At 43.7% G+C, this 21328-nt stretch overlaps 1 protein-coding gene across 2 annotated transcripts in view; it reads right to left on the reverse strand.

The window, feature by feature from the left end:
- Positions 1-21025, reverse strand: part of Gpn1 (GPN-loop GTPase 1) — a 27283-nt gene extending 6258 nt beyond the window's left edge. The window contains exons 1-12 of one of the 2 annotated variants that reach the window (XM_004627393.2): positions 20861-21025; positions 20040-20133; positions 16784-16823; positions 15370-15436; positions 14524-14561; positions 10371-10449; positions 10080-10174; positions 7333-7378; positions 6721-6867; positions 5559-5641; positions 4133-4172; positions 1679-1769 (exon numbers count right to left, since the gene is read on the reverse strand). In XM_004627393.2, the coding sequence (XP_004627450.1) occupies positions 1679-1769; positions 4133-4172; positions 5559-5641; positions 6721-6867; positions 7333-7378; positions 10080-10174; positions 10371-10449; positions 14524-14561; positions 15370-15436; positions 16784-16823; positions 20040-20133; positions 20861-20971 (931 nt within the window). In that variant the 5' untranslated portion in view covers positions 20972-21025. The other variant, XM_023710974.1, reaches the window with a different exon arrangement.
- Positions 21026-21328: the final 303 nt, after the last annotated feature.

Raw genomic sequence — 21328 nt, forward strand, 5'->3', positions numbered from 1 at the left:
TGTATTACCTAAGCAACTCCACTTATAATCTTATTAGTTAATTATAGTTTGTCCCCCCTATACCTGCCTCACCTCATGGTTATACTCCTTGAAAACTGAGTTCCCCATGCCAACCTACCTGGGACCCTCTTTGTCCCTCTAAGATAGATGTTTTCTTTCTCTCAATAAATAATCCCTACTCTTAAAAATAATGGGAGCAAAAAAATCAAACAGTCGTATCAATAAACTGGCAACTGACCTCCATAGACACTTCTCAAAAGGAGTACTCTACCCTTGGTGCCATGCATAGACCAGTAATCCCAACACACCCAGTGCAGGAGGATCACAGGTTCAAGTCCAGCCTGGACAAATTAGTGACTCCATGAGGCCCTGCTTCAAAATAAAAAATAAAATGAACTGGAGATACAGCTCAATGCAGAAGCCTAGGGTTCAATCCTTACTTTTTAGGAGAAGGCAAAAGAGAAGAGAAAGAAGGGGAAGGCAATGAAGAGGTAGAGGAAGGACAGAAAGGGAAAAGGAGAAAGAGAAGGAAAATGAAGAGAGGATAAAATGAAAGAGGAATAAGGAGGAGCAGGGAAGAAGGGAGGGATACATGGCCATGAAGTTATGAAAGCATGCTCAATGTTTACAGCCATCAGGGAAACACAGCATTTGGATGCCATCTAACCCAATCAGAATGGTTATCATCAAAAACAGCAAAAAAACAGCTAGGCAAAGTGGCTCTCTCCTAGAATCCCAGCATTCTCAAAGGCTAAGGCAGAAGAACCTCGAGTTTCAGGCCACTTGGACTACACAGAAAATTCAAAACCAGCCTGGACTATATGGCAAGAATCTGTCTCAAAAAAGTAAGAAGTTAGTAAATAAAAAACCAATAAATGTTTACAAGGATAGGGGTGAAGAGGAAGCTTTCTATACTGCTGGTGGGAATCAAATCAGTAGAGAGGTTCCTCAAAAAACTGAAACTAGAAGGATCCAGCTATATTTCAGGGTACACCGGAAGAAATTAAGGTCAGCACACTATAGGTTACAATAAGTCCTAGTGACTTCCATTCTGGGAGAGCATTCGTAAGTCGGATTCATTCCTAAGTCTCACACAATGTGTCTTACATACCTTTGAAACAAATATATAATGTAAAGCATTAAAAATCCAAATGTCCAATGTATCTGTGAACATTTACAACTCAAATGTCTGTAGGTCAGGGATTTACTGTACCTGGATGCCCACATTTACTGTGGCACAACTCACAAGACCCAAGATATGGAACCAGCCTAGATCCCTATCAGTGAACAACTAGATAAAGAAAATGGACTGCTAGTTGGCCATAAAGAACAAAATTGTATCATTTGCAGAAAAAATAAATGCAACTGGAGATCATCATGTTAAGCAATATAAGCCAGACTCAGTGGCAGCCATTTCTCAATAGGTGAAACCTAGAAAAACAAACGACATGAAAGTAGAAGGGGTGATTATTACTAGGCGAGAGGAAGGAAAAGGGGGAGAGGAAAGGCAGTGCAAGAGAAGATAATGAGGATGGCTATGACATTCATGAAACAAAATACATTGAAACTCAATATTTTGTAAAATAAGCAGGCATTAATATGAAAAAAAAATTAAGTAAATTCTCTCAAAAAAAGTTCACTGCCTTTTTAGCTCCAACGTCAGCAGCCCAGCCAGTACCTCTGGCGGTCCCTGCATCCAAGGCTACGGAGCCCATGTCTGTCCGAAGGCGTTCCAGTTGTTCCTTCTGCTGCTGAGTCTGTGCACTGGCCTACGTGCAGGGAAAAGGTCACACATTAACAGAGGAGGCCCACCAGGGTGGTAGGTCAGTGGTCGAGTACGTGCCTCACATGTGCAAGGCCCTGGGTTAAACCTGGGACACGGAAAAATGAAATTAAGAAGGACCAGACTAGATGCCAGGCTTCTAAGTGGAGATGAAGAACCATACAAATACTGCGAGTTCATGAGGGATAGCTGATGGGAGACAGAAACACTCCATAGTGTGGGCCTAGACCATAGCACAGGTTCACTCAGGCACTCTCCTGACTGAATTAGAAGATTCAGAAATTAGAAAAAAAAAATCCCAAGAACCCTCAAGGACACCTACAAGAGGCTCTGTATCAGAGGACCCATAGCAGACTGAGGGCAGGACACTGATCATCCGGGGTTTGGTTTGGTTTTGTTTTTGTATTTTAGGGAAGGGTCTCACTACTAGATTGGACTCGTAGTGATCTGCCTGTTTACAGCCTCCCAAGAGCTGGGGTTACAGGCGTGCGCCACCATGCCCAGTCTCAATTGCCACTCAGTGTGCCCCGGGGGCGGGGCCAGCACGGCAGACCCAGGGATCGGATCCCTGGCCCCTGCGCCTGCTTGCAGGCACTTTAATCCGCTGAGTTTGGCCAGCCCTTGACACCGATCATTTGGGATAAGACTTGTGAACCACCTCTCTATTCTTAACAATTCTACAACTAACCTTCAAAAAGATCTTAGAGAAGGAGAGAAGGTGGGGCATAGGAAAGGCTTTGTGTACACAACAGGAAAAAATCTGCTTTCTTCTCAAACACAAGGAGGAAAAACAATTAAGGGACTTGCATAAAGAACATGCAGACAAATTTCCAAATTTATTTTTATTATTATTATTTTTAATGCATTTAGTACAGGGTCTACAGGATCTACAGGGGCTTACTACATATATTGAACTCCAATGATTCTCCTGTTTTCAGCCTCCCAAGGGCTAGGATTACAGGCGTGTGCCACCATGTCCAGTCTCAATCGCCATCTCAGTATACCCCAGGGCCAGGGGTGGGGCTGGCACAGCACACTGGGGATCGAACCCCGGCCTCTATGCTCTACCTAAGCAGGCCCTTTAGTCTGCTGAGCTATCTGGCTGGCCAAAATTTCCAAATTTAAATTAAGTATTTGAAGCCACATATAGTGGCATGGGCCTACAGGCCCAACCAGGAAAGCTGAAGTGGAAGAGTCACTTGAGTCTAGGAGTTCAAGACCAGACTGGAAACACAGAAAGAACCCATCTCAGAACACACACAAACTGGGGTTGGGGAGATGGCTCAGTGGAATAAGTGCTTCCCTGGCAAGTGCAAGGGCCTGAGTTCAATCCCCAGTTCCACAAGAACACACACGCATACACACACACACACACACTTGATATTTAAAATACACTGATATTTCACTAGTTATATCTTAGATAGGGTGTCAAAATAAAAAATAATTAAGTTAAATAAAAAGGATACACTGATATCCAAACTACAAGCATTCGTTATAAGGCTCGAGGTGCTTGTTTTGTGTTTGCTTTTTGGTTTGGTTTGGTTTGGGTTTTCTGAGACAGTGCCTATGTAGTTCAGGCTAGCCTTGGCCTCACTATGTAGCCCAAGAAGGGCTTGAACTCATGGTGATTCTCCTGAGTGCTAGCTGGCACCACTACAACCAGCTTTGTATTTGCTTTAAAAGACAAATTGTCGGGCCGGCCAGATAGCTCAGTGGACTAAAGCACCTGCTTAAGCAGAGTGCAGAGGCCGGGGTTCAATCCCCAGTGTGCCATGCCAGCCCTGGCCCAGGGCACACTGAGATGGCGACTGAGACTGGACGTGGTGGAGCATGCCTACAATCTCAGCCCTGGGAGGCTGAAAACAGGAGGCTCACTATGAGTCCGATCTACATAGTGAGACTCTGTAGACCCTGTACTAAATACATAAAAAATAATAAATAAATAAAAGACAAATTGTCACCAGGTATGGAAGTACATGCCTATAATCCACACCCAAGGAGGCAGAGGCAAGAGGAGAGCTTCAAGTTCAAGGTCAGCCTGGGCTATAAATAAAATGAGTTCAAGGCCTGCCTGACCTACACAGTGAATCTTTGTCTAGCAAAATTGCCAAGTGGCTTCATTTTTTTTTTTTTTTCAGAACCGGGGATTGAACTCAGGCCCTTGTGCTTGCCAGGGAAGCGCTTATTCTACTGAGCTATCTCCCTGGCCCCCACAAGCTGGCTTCAAACTCCTGGGCTAAGTGATCCTTCCCATAATCCCAACTTCCCAAATACCTGGGACTACAGTCCTGGGCCAAAGTACATAGATGCAGATTTTTAAGGACCCTACAATACAGTTTATTTTCTCACCAGTGATTTCTTCAGGCGTTCATATTCAGGACGATACTCCCTAGAAAAGACAAATACTCTTTAACTGCCTTTGCTTAGTAAGCCGCCTGCCCACTTCCACCCTATCACTTCAATTTCCTTGACTGACAACAATAACAGAGCTGATGCAAGAGGTCTTGGCCACTGAGGGAGTTTACCACTATGGAGTTCAAAACCAAGGCACCTGCCCCATCCAGAAAACTCTGGAAGGAGACCAACTCCCAAACGATGGGCTGCACAGATGAGCACTGGAAGTGCCGTGATGGGAGTACTAAGTATTCACTTGTGAACAGAAGAGAACAGGCCTGTCGTTCAGGAAATCTAATGTATGAAGAACTAGAGCAACAACCACAAAAGGATACAGATTGGAGTCTATTCTGAGGCTCTAGTAAAACGAAAAAAAAAAAAAACATAACTTGCCTCATGAATTAAATGAAATGCTGACTCTAAAAATTACAATGTAGCTGTCAGAATCTAGCAAAACAGGAAGCCAAAAGAGCATGCTCAGGCACGGGTGCCAGGCTGCAGCCCTGAGCACACTGGAGTTCTGCTCCTCTTTCCTCAAAGTGAGTGAGTTTCACTGCCAACTATGAAAACAGTTGGAACACCATTCCTTATGAAGTATGCCTGCCACATGTCAGGAACTATGGCAAGGACATTACAAACATTTTACCAAGTAACACAATGAACCTAGGGCCAAACCTAGCTTATTGGTTCTACAAGTAACGTCTCAGGCTAGATGACCATGACCTTCCCTTTCTGATCTGGCTTCGAACACTTTTGTCCTATAAGAGCACAAGTTGATTGCTGCCCCCAAGCCTAAATATCTGCAAACTGGCTCTCTACATAAAACGTCTAGTGACCCCTGCTTCTTCATCACTCAGCAGAGTGAGGAGTGGGTACTTTTTTTTTTTTCTTTTGGCAACCCAGGCCTTCACACTGACTACACCTCCTACCCTTATTGTTTTGAGATAGAGTCTCACTTAAGTAATGAAGTTGGCTAGGCTGGGCTTGAACGAATGGTCCTCCTGGCTCATCCTCCCAGAAAGCTGGGCTTACAGGCATGTGCCACCAAGCCTCCCTTGATACTTTCATGTTTCAGAAAGGTTAATGAAATGAGTGAAATAGCTGGCCATAGTGGCATGTACCTCTAATTCTAGTACTTGAGAGGCTGAAGCAGGATGGTGTGTTCAAGGCTAACCTAGACTACACAGTGAGACCCAGACTCAAGATAAAAAAAAAAAAAAAAGAGTTCAGGGGATTTGCTGCTTCCACGAGTGGTGAGGTGCAGTACATATATATACTTGGCATATACACAATAGACATGGAAAAAAACTAAATGCTTTGCTAGCACATCAGAACTCTGGTTGCTAAGGATGCCGCTAACAGGAAGTCCCTTCGCGCTCACCTTTCATATTCTTCTGCAGCACTGGTGACCTGCACCATGAGCTCATCGAAGCCGGTGCCCAGAACAGCAGACACACCCACCACCTGCCAAACATCATAAATTCCACTGAGGCAACTAGTGAATATTTTTCAATGTTATGCATTATTTTGGTCAAATGTCATTAAACTGTCACAGAAATAGTGTACGTACTTGGAGAATTCTCTGGCAAAAAGGTAAAACTAAAATAGAACAAACCAGCAACCTAGTCAAGAGTCATGAAAACAAGTCTACAGAAAATAAAGAGTTGAAAAGTAAAGCTATAATTACAGTCAAACAAGAAGTAGGACTTATGATCTACTCCCTTAAAAACTAACCCAGTTGAGCACGGTGGTACACATCTGTAATCCCAGCACTTGGGAGGCTGAGACAAAAGGATCACTGCAAGATCGAAGCCAGTCTGGGCTCCATAGGAAGTTCAAGGCCAGCCTAAACTATTTAACAAGATTGTCTCAAAAAGAAAGAAAAGAAAAGAAAAGAAAAGAAAAGAAAAGAAAAGAAAAGAGAAGAGAAAAGAAAAAAGGAAAAGAAACAAAACTAGCTCAAACCAAATCATTTTCTGTTCTGTTTTATCTGGGCAGTCAGCATAATCTCTGCATCCCACGCTTACATTTCACTCCATAAATCTCACCCTTCCTACACAGCAATTACCCTAACCTACTACTATCCTAAATTAGATCATAAGCACTCAAAAGCTAGGGTTTGCCTATGTGCATGTTAGTGAGGATTGAACCCAGGGGTGCATTACCATTGAGCTATGTCCCCTTCCTCTTTTTCTTTTGAGACAGAGTCTTACTAAGTTGCCTATGTAGGATTTAAACTTGTGATCCTCTTGCCTCAGCCTCCCAAAGTGCTAGGGTTAGAGGACAGCCACGGTAAGGGCCCTTACTTATCTTCTAAGTCTCTGTCCTTTTTTGTGTCTTCTTTTTCTATGCTGGCAGTCAAACCTAGGCTGCACACTGGGCAAGGGCTTTACCACTGAGCTACAATGGTTCCGTGGGTGAGCAACGCTTCAAAAGTCACTTTTCAGAAGATAATAAACTTCCTTCCTAAATTAGGTTCAGGTCAGTCCTATGGGTTAAGAGGCTATTTGGAAAGATTATCAGTATGAGAAGACAAAGTTTACCCTCAGTGAGCTGTAAAACTCATCTAGCACCAGACTCATGGATCGAGTGAGGTTACTGACATATGTAGTTTCTTGATTCAAGGCATCTTGGAAAGCCTCAAAATCCTGCATCCATTCCACGGCAAAGCTGTGGTCAATGATGTCTGTCTGCACCAGAGAAAAGGCAACTATCAGAAACCAGAGAGGAGGTTATGTGCTCAGCAATGCAAGACACTTTTAAATTAAGTGTGACATCAAAAAGCATTATCATCCATGTCTCATTTTCTTTCTCTGCCTCCCTCATCCTCCTCCACTTCAACAACACATTTAAAGAACTGGGTTTTATTGTTCTTTTATGGCTCCTTCCAATAGATTAGTGGTCCTTCCCCTCCTGACACAGCCCTGCTTCAGGGATAATCAATACACTGCTCAAGGGACTACCTTATCTGTCCTACAACACTTGGGATAAACGTCAACACTAAACGACCATTCCACTGAATGGACTCTACTTCCTACAAGTGCCCGTGATTTTGCCGCAATGAGACCTAGACGAGCTCTCCAGCACTTGATGGAATCCTTCCCTCCAGTCTGTTGAAAAAGATTATGCTGAAATGACAAAAACAATCTACTTACTTTGTTCATGGCTACAATAAAAGGCAGCTTGGTTTTGTACAGGATGCTGAAAATTAAACACAGAGACTGTATTAGTATAAGCGGTAAACTTCTGCTTGCTTGGAGTCAGTCTGTTGAGACCAAGTAGAGGGAAAGGCAGCAGACTCAGGCTGGAAGCTACACATTTTTACATGGCATTCACAGTCTGCTGTTCCTAAGAGGAAAAGAGCTGAAAACATCAAGGCAACAACAAAAAAAACCTCAAACTGTCACACACTCACTCATTCTCATGTCAGCTAGTAATGCTCTGATACTGACCTGTGTGTGTGTGTGTGTGTGTGTGTGTGTGTGTTCATTTGTTTGAGGCTGGGTGTTTGTTTTGGTGTTTTGGAGACAAGAGTCTTACCAGTTAGTTCACGCTGGCCTGAACTCACTATACTGCCCAAGCTGGCTTTGAACTCAAAGCAATCCCCTAGCCTACCAAGTGCTGGGATTACAGGCACGCACTACAACTAGAAATTAACATCTATTGGTTACCTACTGCTCCAGGCAGCACTTTTGTATCTATTACAACTGTAGGCACATACCTGTAATCTCAGCACTCTGAAAGGTAAAGCAGGAGGATTGCTGTGAGTTCAAGAATAGCCTGAACTACACAGCAAAACCCTGTCTCAAAAATAAAAAACAGAAAATTTCAATGTAAGTATATCCAACTTTCATTTGTCAATTATTCATATAGAAAGCTAGGGAATACCATTATTTTACAATCCACATTTGGTAGCACACAGCTACTATCCTAGCACTCTGGGGGGCTAAGGCTGGAGGATAAGTTTGAGCCCAGTCTGATCAACTAGTGAGACCTAATCTCAAAGTTTAAAAAAAGGGATAGGAGGCTGGGAATGTACCTCAGTGTAAAGGCCCTGTTTAATCCCCAGTACTGGAAAGAAAGTTATTTTACGGACTGAAACTTCTAAAATTTTTCTTAGGCTTACTGAACTATAACTGACAAAAAATAGAAATATTTAAGGTATACAGTGCAAGTTTTTATTTTTTTATTATGTATTTAATACAGGGACTACAAGGTCTCACTACCTACTCGAAGTGATTCTCCTGTTTCCAGCCTCCCAAGCGCTGGGATTACAGGCGCCCTCAGGGGCTGGCACAGAGGCTGAAGACTGAACCCTGAACCCCGGCCACTGTGCTCTGCCCAAGCAGGAGCTTTAGTCCACTGAGCTATCTGGCTGGTCCAACAACGCAACTTTTTAAAAGCACATCTTCTGTTTCTTTCTCTGTCTCTGTCTCTCTCTCTGTCTCTCTGTCTCTCTGTCTCTCTCTCTCTTCCTCATTCATTCATTGGGGTGCTAGGGATCAATCTCAGTGCCTGTCCATGATAATCCTGTGCTCAACAGCTGAACTACACTCCTAGCCCCTAGGATGTTTTGTGTATCTGTGCAGATATGGTGAAATGATTACCACAAACAACCTAATCAAATAACTGTCTTTTAAGCAACACAAAATAAAATAATCAGATCAATCACGAGATTTCCATTTGGATCAGGCTTTCCTGCATCCAGTGAGAAGGAACAACATTCCTACTAATTATCAGACAAATGGTGGTAGCTTTTGTGTATCTTTAAAACTAAGTTCTCTCAGTTTTCATAATGCACCGCCTTTCCCACAGTTTCGGGGTTTTTTTGCTATTTTTTTTCAGTACTGGGGATTGAAGTCAGGGGCACTATACTACTAAGTTACATGTAGCCCTTTTTTTTTTTTTTTTTTTTTTTTTTTTTTTTTTTTTTAAAGACAAAGTCTGGCTAAGCTGCCCAGGCAGGACTCAAACTTATGATCCTCCTCCCTTAGCCTCCCTCAATGTTGGGACTAAAGCATGTGCCACCATGCCAGTTCTCCCAGTCCTAATTCACTGACACAGTCCAGTGAGGCAACCCCTCCTCCCTGCTGGCACACCTGTGCACCATAGAATGACAGGTAAACCTTTTTATTCATAGTAGCTCCTCAAGCTACCATTTCATTTCACCTATCAAAATATGGGAAGCACCATTCAAATCAGACTTGGATTTTGCTCAAATGGGAGCAACCACCATAAGGTTCATATGTATACAAATATTTTTGCTTTTTTTTTGTTTGTTTGTTTTGTTTTGTTTCTGAGACAAGGTCTTGCTATGTAGCCCCTGCTGGGCTCCTCCTGCCTCAGCCTCCCAAGGGCTAGGATCATAGGTGTTCACCACTACATCTGGCTCTAGACCACCTAGTTCTATAATAAACACAAGGAAGGGGTCAGCCAAATAGCTCAGTGGATTAAAGCGCCTGTAAGGAGACACAGGCCAGAGGTTTGATCCCCGGGCCTGCCCTGCTGGCCCCACCCCCAGGGCACGCTGAGACTTAGCAATTGACTGGGCATGCTGGTGCACGCCTGTAATCCCAGCTCTTAGGAGGCTGTAAACAGGCAGGTCACTATGAGTCCAATCTAGTAGTGAGACCCTGAACATCCTGTAGACCCTTTCCTAAAATACAAAAAAAAAAAAAAAAAAAAAAAAAAGCCTGGGGAGGAAGATCAGATGGTGATGAAAGAGAATGCTACCAGCACACGCATCTCAGTTCTGATCTCTAATTCAGAGCCACGCAACTGGGTGGCAACTCAGAATGAGCACAAATCCAAAGGTACACAACAAGGATTCAACAACAAAAAGGAGAGAAGAGGCAGAGGCCTTATTCCTAGATGGAATACCGTGTTACCAATCATCAGTTACCTGCATGCGTACAGCATATTGGACATGAAGGTCACTGGGTTAGTGCTTCGCGATGTGTCCATCACATAGATGACTACTGTTGGAAACGAGGATGCCTAAAGCCACAAAAAAATTGAAGCGTTGGTGAGAGGGTTCTTGCCCTGTCCCCACACTCCTCTGCCTTCCAGAACAGGGAAAACCATTTCAGACAGGGTATGCAAGCTCCCTCCAACCGACAGTCCCAGGCAGCTGAACAGATAGGAAGCTGGGCTAGCAATCCACTGCTCTCAGGAATGCACCTAGAGCACTCACCAGCGCCTCGGTGATGATTGTCCCAGAAGCTGACCAGGTGAACACTTCGATCTGTCCAGGTGTGTCAATCAAGACATACCTGTGTGCAGAAAGACCATCCAAGAAATGTTAAGAGTTATGGAATACTGTTATGGTTTGTGTCTAGTTGTCCCCCCAAAGCCTCATGCAGTCATGGGGTGAGGACTTCTAGAGTTTGTGTTAACTCATGATGCACTGGGATTATGTGTGATCCAAGGCTGGGATTATGGGTCTTAGTACTGCTGGGATTACCCATAGGTGGGTAAATACTGGGAAGTACCCATAGGTGTGAGTACTTCCCCTACCCTGAGGCAGGTAATTTGCATTACAATGTAAGGTGGGAAGAGAAGCTAGCTGCTTGAGCTGCTGCTACCCCTCCCTTGTGCTGTTGCTCTTTGCCGCAGCCATGAAAGGTTGTCCTCTACTATGTGCTGCTCTGCACTGGACCCAGCTGAGTATGGACTGAAACCTCCAGTAACTGTGAACTAAATAAACCTTTCCTTCCTTCATTTTGTGAGTCAGGTATTTGTCCCAGCAACGAGAGAAGAGTAACTAAGACAAATACTGAGAAGTATTTCATCACACAGAACAGTAAATATGCCAGCCACAGCGAAGCACACCCGATTCCAGCTACTCTAGAAGCTGAGGCAGGAACATCATAAGTTGAAGGCCAGAATACACAATTTGGAGGGGGGAGCTGGCTTAGCCCACCCTGGGGGGATAGGGCTGGCACAGTATGTGGTGCTGGGGATCAAAAGGCGGTCCCTGTGCACTTGCCTAAGCTTGCCTAAGCAGGAGCTTTACACCACTGAGCTATCTCACTGGCCCCAGACTACACAATTTAAAATAAAACCAAAAGGGCTAGGGATGTAGTGCAGTGGTACAGGGTTTGCCTAGCATGGTCCTGGGTTGCATCCCCAGTACCATTAAAGAAAAAAAGCAAAACATCCACTCAATATCAGCACCGACGCATGGACTTCCTGCCATGGCCCTTAAGGTGCATACCATATTTCCAAATGTTGTTCCCTGACAGTTTCATGCTAAGGACCAAGAGCAGCAACTATGAACTGCTACCTGGAAGGCGTGACAGTTACAGAAGCATGATGCATTAAATGTGAGACATATACAAAACCAGAGGGTAAACTCTTGGGGAAACATCTAGCTGCTTAGGGCTGAGTCCAGAGGGAGAACTAGAGGGACGGGCACCGTCGAGGCACCTTCTTGAACTGATGCCAGGGCATCTTCCTAAACTTCCTGAAGTTCTAAAATGACAGTATGGTACACATCTGTAGTCCCACGCCTTGGGAGGCAGAGGCAGGAGAGCACCTGAGTTGAGGCCAGCCTGGGCTACACAGTGAGTTCGAGGCCAGCCTGAACTACACAGTGAGACCCTGTCTTAAAAAGCACCCCCAAAACAACACCAAAATAAGATAAAATAAAACTGATTATAGCAATAGTTGCACAATTCTGAGACTATACTAAAAAGCCACTGAATTGTACATTTTAAACAGATAAATTAGTATATATATTTTACTTAAGCAAAATATTTTTTAACATGGGCAACAACAGCTTAGGGTTACAGACCAGTGGAAGAGTACATGCCTGGTACACACAAGCCTGAGTGTGATCTCAGCTCCACACAAATGAATAAACCAATAAATAAACAAACCAGCAGTTAGGCATAGTGACACATGCCTATGATCCCAGCTACCACAGATGCCAAGGCAGGAGGACAACCTACAAGCCAACCTGGATAACCTTAAGGGAATCTTATCTTAAAACAAAAAAAGGAAAACCTAGGTCTAGCTCCATAGCAGAGCACTTGCCTCGCACACCCAAGTGCTCTGGGTCCGGTACCAATAAATAAATTAAATGGCAAAAAAAAAATTAAGAAATATTTCTCCAAAAACACAATATCCAATAAGGATATGAAAAGACACCAGATATCAATAGCTACTATGGAAACACAAATGAAAGCCACAATGCCATACTACTTTACAAACACTAGTATTAGCTATAATCAAAAACAAAGGGAGGCTGGAGGTGTAGCTCAATGTTAAATAATTCATGCTTAGTATCTACAAGGCTCTGGGTCTCATCCCCAGCACCAAAAAGAAAGGAAGGCAGGGGATGGGGGGAGAGAAAGAAAGAAAGAAAGTCTATGGGGCTGGTGAGATGGCTCAGTGGTCTAAAGCACCTACTTAGAACAAGCTAAGCTAAGCAAAGCACAGGGACCACGGTTCAATCCCCCAGCACCACATGCCAGCCAGCCCCGCCCCCTGGTGGGCTGAGCTGGCCACACACACACACACACACACACACACACACATAAATAAAATTTAAAAAAAAAAAAGAAAAGAAAGTCTATCAGCTGGGCGTGGTAGCTCAAGCCTGTAATACAGTTCTCAAGAGGCTAAGGCAGGAGGATCCTTGTGAGTAGACCCTGTCTCAGAAAGATACACAGACAGGGCCAGGGAGATGGCTCAGTAGCTCAGTAGAATAAGTGCTTGGCTGGCAAGCCCAAGTGTCTGAGTTCAATCCCCGGTTCCACAAAAAAAAATATTCAAAAAGATACAGACAGACAGACAAACAGACAATCATTTAAGGAGGCCTGGTGGCACAGGCTTATAATCCCAGTACTCTAGGAGGCTGGGCAAGGAGGCCAGTATGGGTGACTTAATAAGACTGTCTCAAAATGAAAATAAAAAGTAATTCTGTATCATTTCTATTTTTTTTTTTTTTTTTTTTTTTTTGCATTCTCTTAAAAAAAAAATTTAACGACTACAGCTCAATGAGAAAATGCTAAATTCAATCCCCAACAGAACAACAACAATAAAAAGACATTAATAAGTATAGTGCGAATGTGGCTGTTGCAAATGTGGCTGTAGCTAAGTCATACTGCTGGTAGAGATGAAAAGTGGGCAGATGCTAAGAGGGGAGGGAAAGGAAAAGGAGTCACTGTTCACAAGCACAGGGTATAAGGGAGTGATGAAAATGGTCTAACATTAGATAGTGGTGATGAACGTGCAAGCTAGTGACAAAAATATTGCAGTATACATTTAAGTTCTTTATGTATTTAGTACAGGGGTCTATAGGGTCTCACTACACAGATCAGACTCATAGTGATCCTCCTGTTTTCAGCCTCCCAAGAGCTGGGATTACAGGCACCCACCACCACGCCCGGACTCTACTGAGTCTCAGCGCACCCCGGAGGTGGGGCCAGCACAGCTACAGTATACAGTTTAAAACAGTAAGTGAATTTTATTGCAGTGAAGTTGCTGCCTTCTTTAAAAACAACTACCTCTAGTATAATCCCATGAAGGTAGGAACACTATTATACACCCTCCTCCCGTCTTTGAGTATATATATAGAGAGAAACGCAGAATGCTAGTCATGGAAAGTGAGACATCACTGCTAGTAGAAAGCAGAGTGACCACGACATCTTTTAAGTACTGTATATGGTTTTAGTTCTTTACAGCGAACCTATACACTTTTTTTAAGAACTGCCTTTTTTTCTTAGAAAAAAACTAAACCTATTAAAAACTTAGTAACAACTATATATAGATACTTAACATTTTGCTACTTTTCACATTGAAAGATTGTTTTTTTCAACTGAATCATATGAATTACATTCAGTTAAACAAAGAGTTAGGGATATTCAAGAGGATTTAATGCCAACAAATACAGTTTCCTAAGAAAAGGCTGGTAGATACATGACCATGGACATCTCAAAATACCTTGAGCTGGGAGTGGTGGAGCATGCCTGTACTCCCAGCATTCAGGAGGCTGAGGCAGGAGAATCACTGAGCGTTTAAGGCCAGCCTGGGCCACACAGTAAGTTCAAAACTAGCCTGAACTATATAGTGAGACCCTGTCTCAAAAATAAAACAATACCTCCAAAGAAATCATGTAAATTGGCAATCATAGTGATTAGTGATTAGAGGTGGGAAACACTGCATTCAGCTCCATACTGTACAGCATCTTAATGATTTTGTCATTTTTTTCTTATTTCTACAGGATTTGTCTCGATCAATACCCTTTCCGGTTCTAATAGAACCTGAACATCTACCTATCAAAAGCCTGGAGATATATCAACTGCAGAATAATAAACAGATGTTCAACCAACATGACTTACTTGGAAGTGTTCTGGGCTTTCTCAATAAATTTCATCACCTAAAAGAAAAAGATGCCAGTTACAACAAGATCTAATGTCCTCTCCGGGTGGTCTACCTTCGAGGCACCATCACCTACTAACTCTCCATGTTCACAAACTAAGGACAATGACTGAAAAAACTCAGGAGCTTTGAGCCACAGAGGCACAACAGCCACTTCAGCAGCCCTGCTGAGGCAACACTGCAAGAACCTAGGCATTCAAAACTTAACTTGTCACTACTTTGATATGAAACCTTTCAGCACTCTGAAGAACTTTTCCTTTTTTTTTTTTTTTTTTTTTTTTTTTGGCAGAACCGGGGATTGAACTCAGACCTTTGCACTTGCTAGGGAAGTGCTTATTCCACTGAGCCATCTCCCCAGCCCCCACTTCAGCCTCCTGAAACAGCAGGAACTAGCGATGCCTTGCTATCATGCATGGCTTTGATCAATAAAAAAGGTAATGGAGTGGCCTAACAGGAAAAAAAAAAAACAAAACTATACAATCAGGAGACAGAGAAAACCTAGAGGACAAAAAAATATTCATCACAAGGAAAAAGAATCCTTTTTATGCCTGCTAGACCACCCCATGCCTATCTCCCTGCCATATCCTCTAGGTAAAACCACAGCCCCACACCAGAAAAAAAGAACCCAGAGCTCTTGCAGTTCTTGTTTTGGTGGCTGTCATAAATAATAAGTGTCTCACAACACAGTCTCCTTCTCAGCCTTCTATTCTCCTCATGTTTGTTGCTCTTTACAAATGTGACGAGGACAAGGCATGAAGAGTCAGGCTGCTACACAGCCACATCTATAAACAAAAGGACAGACGTACCTGATCAAATCTGGTAGCAAAGAGATTGAGCGAGGTCACTATGCCACCATTGGGCCCAAGTCCGTATCTAGACACTCAGTTGAGGATATACACTTGATAGGCTGGATTGTGAAGTTCACCCCTACTGTATCAATCACCCAATACTACTACACTAGTGCTCCAGAATAGGCATAGGCACAACCCCACCCTTGACAATCACAAAACCTGAGCCTCAAAGAAATCCATGAACAGTCAAGGTCCTCCTTACTCAGTTAGCATTCTCAGGATGGCCAGACCAGATGAAAAATGCAAAGTGACCAAAATATAATTTACAAATGTTACAATTAGCTTTATAACACTCCTTGCTCTCACCCTTGTCAATCAAGCAACCTGCTGATTCAAATTAGTAAGATTTGCCTACATGAAGAGTACACGTCACACAGGAAAGCACTTAATCTAACTACACATACTCATTCTGAGTCTCCCTGTCTGAAGAGCAGTAATCAAAGAATGTATCAAGATTCTCCAAGACAGGGGCCAGGGAGATGGCTCAGTAGAATAAACACTTGCCTGGCAAACATCAGGGCCTAAATTCAATCTCCGGTTCCGCAAAAAAAAAAAAACAAAAACAAAAACAAAAACTAAAAAACTGAGCTAAGGGGCAGGCCCCCAAAGGCAGGATTACGGCTGGGGAGATGGCTCAGTGGAATAAGCGCTTCCCTGGCAAGCGCAAGGGCCCAAGTTCAATCCCCAGTTCTGCAAAAAAAAAAAAAAAAAAAGCCGTATGTGTTTACAGCAATTAACCACTAACAAGAATGTATGCAATGTGCTAATTATTGAAACTGTCCTACCAATTTGAAATTTTTTTAATTTTATTTATTTGTGTGTATGTGTGTGTGTGTGTGTGTGGCCAGCTCAGCCCACCAGGGGGCGGGGCCGGCTGGCATGTGGTGCTGGGGGACCAAACCGTGGTCCCTGTGCTTTGCTAAGCCTATTCTAAGTAGGTGCTTTAGACCACTGAGCCATCTCACCAGCCCCTTTTGAAATATTTTTTTTTTAATTTTACTTATTTATTTGTCCTACCAATTTGATTTGAAACTGTCTCACTGATATTTGTTAATCAATAAAATTATGGAAAAAATAAAAAAAAAATTTTAAACGACAGCGGTGTGCTAGCTCTGATTCTTCCTAATTAATGACAACAAGCTACCATTGAGGGACATATTAAGAAAACAGAGATCACAAACTAAAAGGGTATTTCTGATCACTGTAATACCTCACCTCCCTTCATCTAACCTCTCCTAAGAAACTTTCTTCAATCAATCCTTTTGCTTGTATATTTCAACAGGGAAAGTAAAAATTGGCAAAGCCATAAAATACAGATAGTAACTAGCAAGGAACAATTCAACACCTTAGTAGACACTGAAAAGGATACTGTTTCATGACTTCTTTATACTTCACAGTGTCACGAATATCTGAAAAAAGAAAAAATTAACTAGAATATAACACATAAGGAAAAAAATAATTTCAAATCCTCCAACTTTAGTATCCTAAGCCAACAAGCCTTGACAGCAAGTACAGAACAGTTTTCCACTCTTGGCATCACAATTCCTTTTCATATTGGTTTTCTTTCTTTTTTTTTTCTTTTGAGACAAAGCCTTGCTACATAGTTCAGGCTGGCCTTGAATGTGTGGTGATTCTCCTGCCTTAGCCTCCCAAGTACTGGGATTACAGGCATTCGCCAGCACACCTGGCTTCGTATTGTTTTTATTATTTATTTATTTATTTATTTTTTAATATTTATTTACTTATTTATTTAGTGTGTGGCCAGCTCAGCCCACCAGGGGGCGGGCGGGAGAGCATGTGGTGCTGGGGGATTGAACCGAGGTCTCTGTGCTTTGCTTGAGCTTAGCTTGTTCTAAGTAGGTGCTTTAGACCACTGAGCCATCTCACCAGCCCCTCGTATTGTTTTTAAAAAAATTAAAATTGAATGGTGATAGAAAAAGAAGGAAGACCATGGGAAGAAAGACTACAAGAGCTAAAAGTGTCCTACAACCACTTTCTCTGCCAGCAAAAACTAGAACCAGTCTATTAGACTTCTCTTGCCAGAAGACTCTTCTACCAACTTCATCCTTCTACTGATTTCCTTTCATATACACAATAACTGCCAAGAAACTCATGGGACACGTTGGGCTAGGAATACTCAAGTTACAATAGAGACATTATGAAGCAAGGTAAGGGCTGGCAAGATAGCTCAGCAGACTAAGAGCCTGCTTAGGCAAGTGCAAGGACTAGGGTTCAATCCCCATCACACCACCTTTGACCTGTTGTGCTGTGTTGAGCCAGCCACCAAATCTGGGCATGGTGCATGCCTGTAATCCCAGCACCGGGGAGGCTGAAAACAGGAGGATCACTGCAAGTCTGAGCTACGTAGTGAGACCTTGTACCAAATACATTAAAAAATAAATCAAATAAGAAGGTGAGGGCCAGCCAAATAGCTCAGCAGATGCGCAGAAGCCAGGGTTTGATCCCTGGGCCTGCCCCCAGAGTGCCCTGAGACACAATTGAGACTGGGTGTGGTGGCCAGCCTGTAATCCCAGCTCTTGGGAGGCTGTAAACAGGCGGATCACTAGAGTCTGATCTAGTAATGACACCATGAACACCCTGTAGATCTTTCCCTTTAAAAGAAAAAAAAAGGTACAATTATTATGTACCCTAAATATCAGTGCTCTAGACACAGAAAGGCAAGAAAAATCAAGAATAAAAGACCTATTTCTTATCACTTTCATCTGTGTGATAAACCCAAGACAGACAAGCTTCTTAAAAATCTGAGTCAGACATGGTGATACATGTCTGTAATTCCAGCACTCTGGTAGTCTTAGGTGGACAGATCATAAGTTTAAACCCAGCCTGGGCAACTTAACAAGGCTTTGTCTCAAAATAAAATTTGGAGACGTAGCTCACTGTGAAGGTCCTAAATTCAATCTTCAGTCTAAAAAAAAAAATCTGTCTGGTAGTATCTACCTAAACATAGCCACCAGTCTGTAAAGTTCCCCTCATCAGCTATTAAAATTCCATCCTTTGTGTGAGATCACGGAAAATATTTTCTCCAACTCTTCTCAAAATAATGTCTGCTTAAAAATTTCTTCTTTTTATTGTCAGGTGTGATGGTGTAGGCTTATAATTCCAGCACTCAGGTGGCTAAAGCAGGAGGATTGCCATGAGTTGGAGGTCAGTCTGGGCTACATAGCAAGACCCTGCCTTCAAAAGAGAAAAAAAGGGGGCCTGCCCCTTAGCTCAGTTCTTTAAGAGGCTGCTTCAACAAAGCAGTCAGGCTCAGGTTGCTGTGGTTCGATCACCACAACTCAAGCCAGCCAAACCTGCCCTGAAGGCATTCGGAGCAAAAAAAAAAAAAAAAAAAAAAAAAAAAAAAAAAAAAAAGGAAAAAAAAAAAAAAACAACTTCCTTGTATTACTACCTCAGAGGTACAAGAAGCTCAAAAGAATCAAAAAGTGATGAGAGGGCCAGGAATGTAGCTCAGTGATGAAGTGCTTGCTTGTCAAGTCTGAGGCCGCGAATCTGATTCTTGGTAACAAAAGAAAAAAGAAATGTAGAGATATAGATTTGAGACAAAAGCCTGATGTCCCAAGAGAGCAGGGAACACTGGACTGAGCCCGAGGAGGGTTGTTGTCTGTTTGCAAATTCCCGGCAAGCTGGGACCCAAGGCAGCAGATAACAGCTTGCACTGCAGGCGCCCTGTCCTTTGATCCCTTGCTTGGGATGTTAATGACTAGCATTTGTGTGAGCCTAGTGTTAGGCAAACGGTGGAAGTTAACAGAGATAGTAGTTTGTATTCACTTAGGTAATTATGCACATTCCTTAGTCTGCCTTTACCCCTCAATAAAAGTGAGATTCTTATGAGGCTCTGGGCTCACTTGGAGAGAGACTAATCTCAGTGAGACCTCTGAAGCTACATTCATCAGGTCTTCTTGTCCTTTCTTTCGGCACCAACCCGTAACATACAACAAAGAAAAAAAAAGTAGTAAGAAAGTAAAGGATTAGCAAACAGTAATGGCCTGGAAACCAGGAAGCCTTGATCTTATCAAGCAAGAATCCAGACACTGAGTCAGGTATGGCAGTGCACACCTGTAATCCCATCACTTAGGAGGCTGAGGCAGGACTGCACAAAATCAAAGTCAGCCTGGCCTACATAATGAATTCAATTCCATCCTGAACTATATATAGCAAGGTTCTGTCTCAAACAACAAAAAAGAATCCTGACACTGGAACACACTCATTTGTAATCATTTTTAGAGTCCCAAACTCAAGCCTGATTCATCTGATTCATATTGGGACCTTCTCTTTAAAACAAGGCAAACATCCACAGGCACACACATTTTCCCATTTAATGTTGAGAGGAGAGATAAGGGAGAACTGGAATAACAAAGCAATGTAGCAAAGTGGGCACAGTAAAGAGAAAATGGGAATAAGGATGAAGCCTAATGTTCAGGCACTCCAGCAAATCCAAGGATATCAAAGCATGCTGGAAAGAGAGCAAGAGCGAGAGAGCAAGAAAGCAAGAAATAAGAAGGAAAATGAATAAGTAAATAACTGCAGGCACTGAAGATTGTCCAAGATACAGGATTTCCACTCACTCTGAGGCACTTCGAAGTTCCAGGCAAGCTACTCACCAATGTTGGCAGGAAAGGGCACTTCATGTACAGCTGGGTCCAGGTTTATCACATAAGGTGGAGAGCTTTGTCTATGCAGGTGCCCTGTGAGCCTCTGCAGGGGTGAAAAGGAATAATCAGGAAATCGCAGAGAACTCCTATTCTGCCATGCGTGAAGATTTTGGCACTCTTTCCTTCTACTTAAAATATCCATCCACTCTGTCTACATTTAACTCAATTTAAATGTTACCTGTCTTCATCATCTTTTAACAGAGCCTCCCCTACTCTAGATCATTTATCTAACTAACTTTCTATGTATTTTTTCCTACCTCCTTCACTAAAATGTTAACTCCATGATGACCGGAAACTTGTCCACATCACCTGCGCTGGCTTACAGCACAAGGGCTTACAACATGATAGGCACGCAGAAAATAATTCTTTGACTACTCTCCCCGAAAATCTGTGTGGCACCTTGTCCCATCTCTAGAATTGCTTATAAACCTCAGGCTTCGGGCAGCGGGCAATTTTATCAGCGAAAAAAATCAGTACAACGTGGTGAACTGTTCAGAGCATGCAGGGAGGAGGCGCGGCGCACAGCCTTTGGGGGGTTGCGGGGGGAGCGGGACAGGCGCTTGTACCGCTGATGTAAATCCCCGGCCCATCACTGATCCTTGTAGAGTCCGACGCTCGACACACCGGGGAAGTGAGTTGCTAAGAAGCCCCCAGCGCTAGAAGCTTGGACGCTGCAATTCCCAAACTGACCCTTAACCTCTGCTCCCGGCCTTTCGCCCGCCGAAGGCAACTTCTGGAGCACCCTACTATGCCCGCGCTGTTCCCATCACCTGTACAAAAGTGGTTTTCCCGGATCCTGCCATTCCCAAAACCAACAGACACACGGAGGGCCGAGGAGCCCCCGCGTCCGGGAGCTCAGCGGCGCTCGCTTGCGCCGCCATGTTTCCGCCAGCCCCGCCTACACCACCACCGAGACGCCTCCCGCCTAGAGAGACTTCCGCTCCTCCCGGGCCTCGGAGGCGCCGCCGCGGCCCTCGGCCGGAAGGCGGGACTACAGCACGGTGCGGACGCCAGGTGGCGCCTTCGAAGGGCCTGGCCGCGGTCGGGAGGCGGGGGACTGGAAAGGGGAGAAGGAACGGCGAGGGGACGCTAACCCACCGGGCTGAGGGACGACGCCGTGGGTGTCAGCGGGGCGAGACGGGACCCCCAGCGCAGCGCGGGCGGGTGAGGGGAGCCGCTGGGGCTCCTTTTGACAGCCGGGTAACCCGCAGTGATTACTGAAGAGTCCTCAGGACCCG

Source organism: Octodon degus, unplaced genomic scaffold (genome assembly GCF_000260255.1).
Source record: "Octodon degus isolate 3935 unplaced genomic scaffold, OctDeg1.0 scaffold00019, whole genome shotgun sequence".
Taxonomy (NCBI): Eukaryota; Metazoa; Chordata; class Mammalia; order Rodentia; family Octodontidae; genus Octodon; species Octodon degus.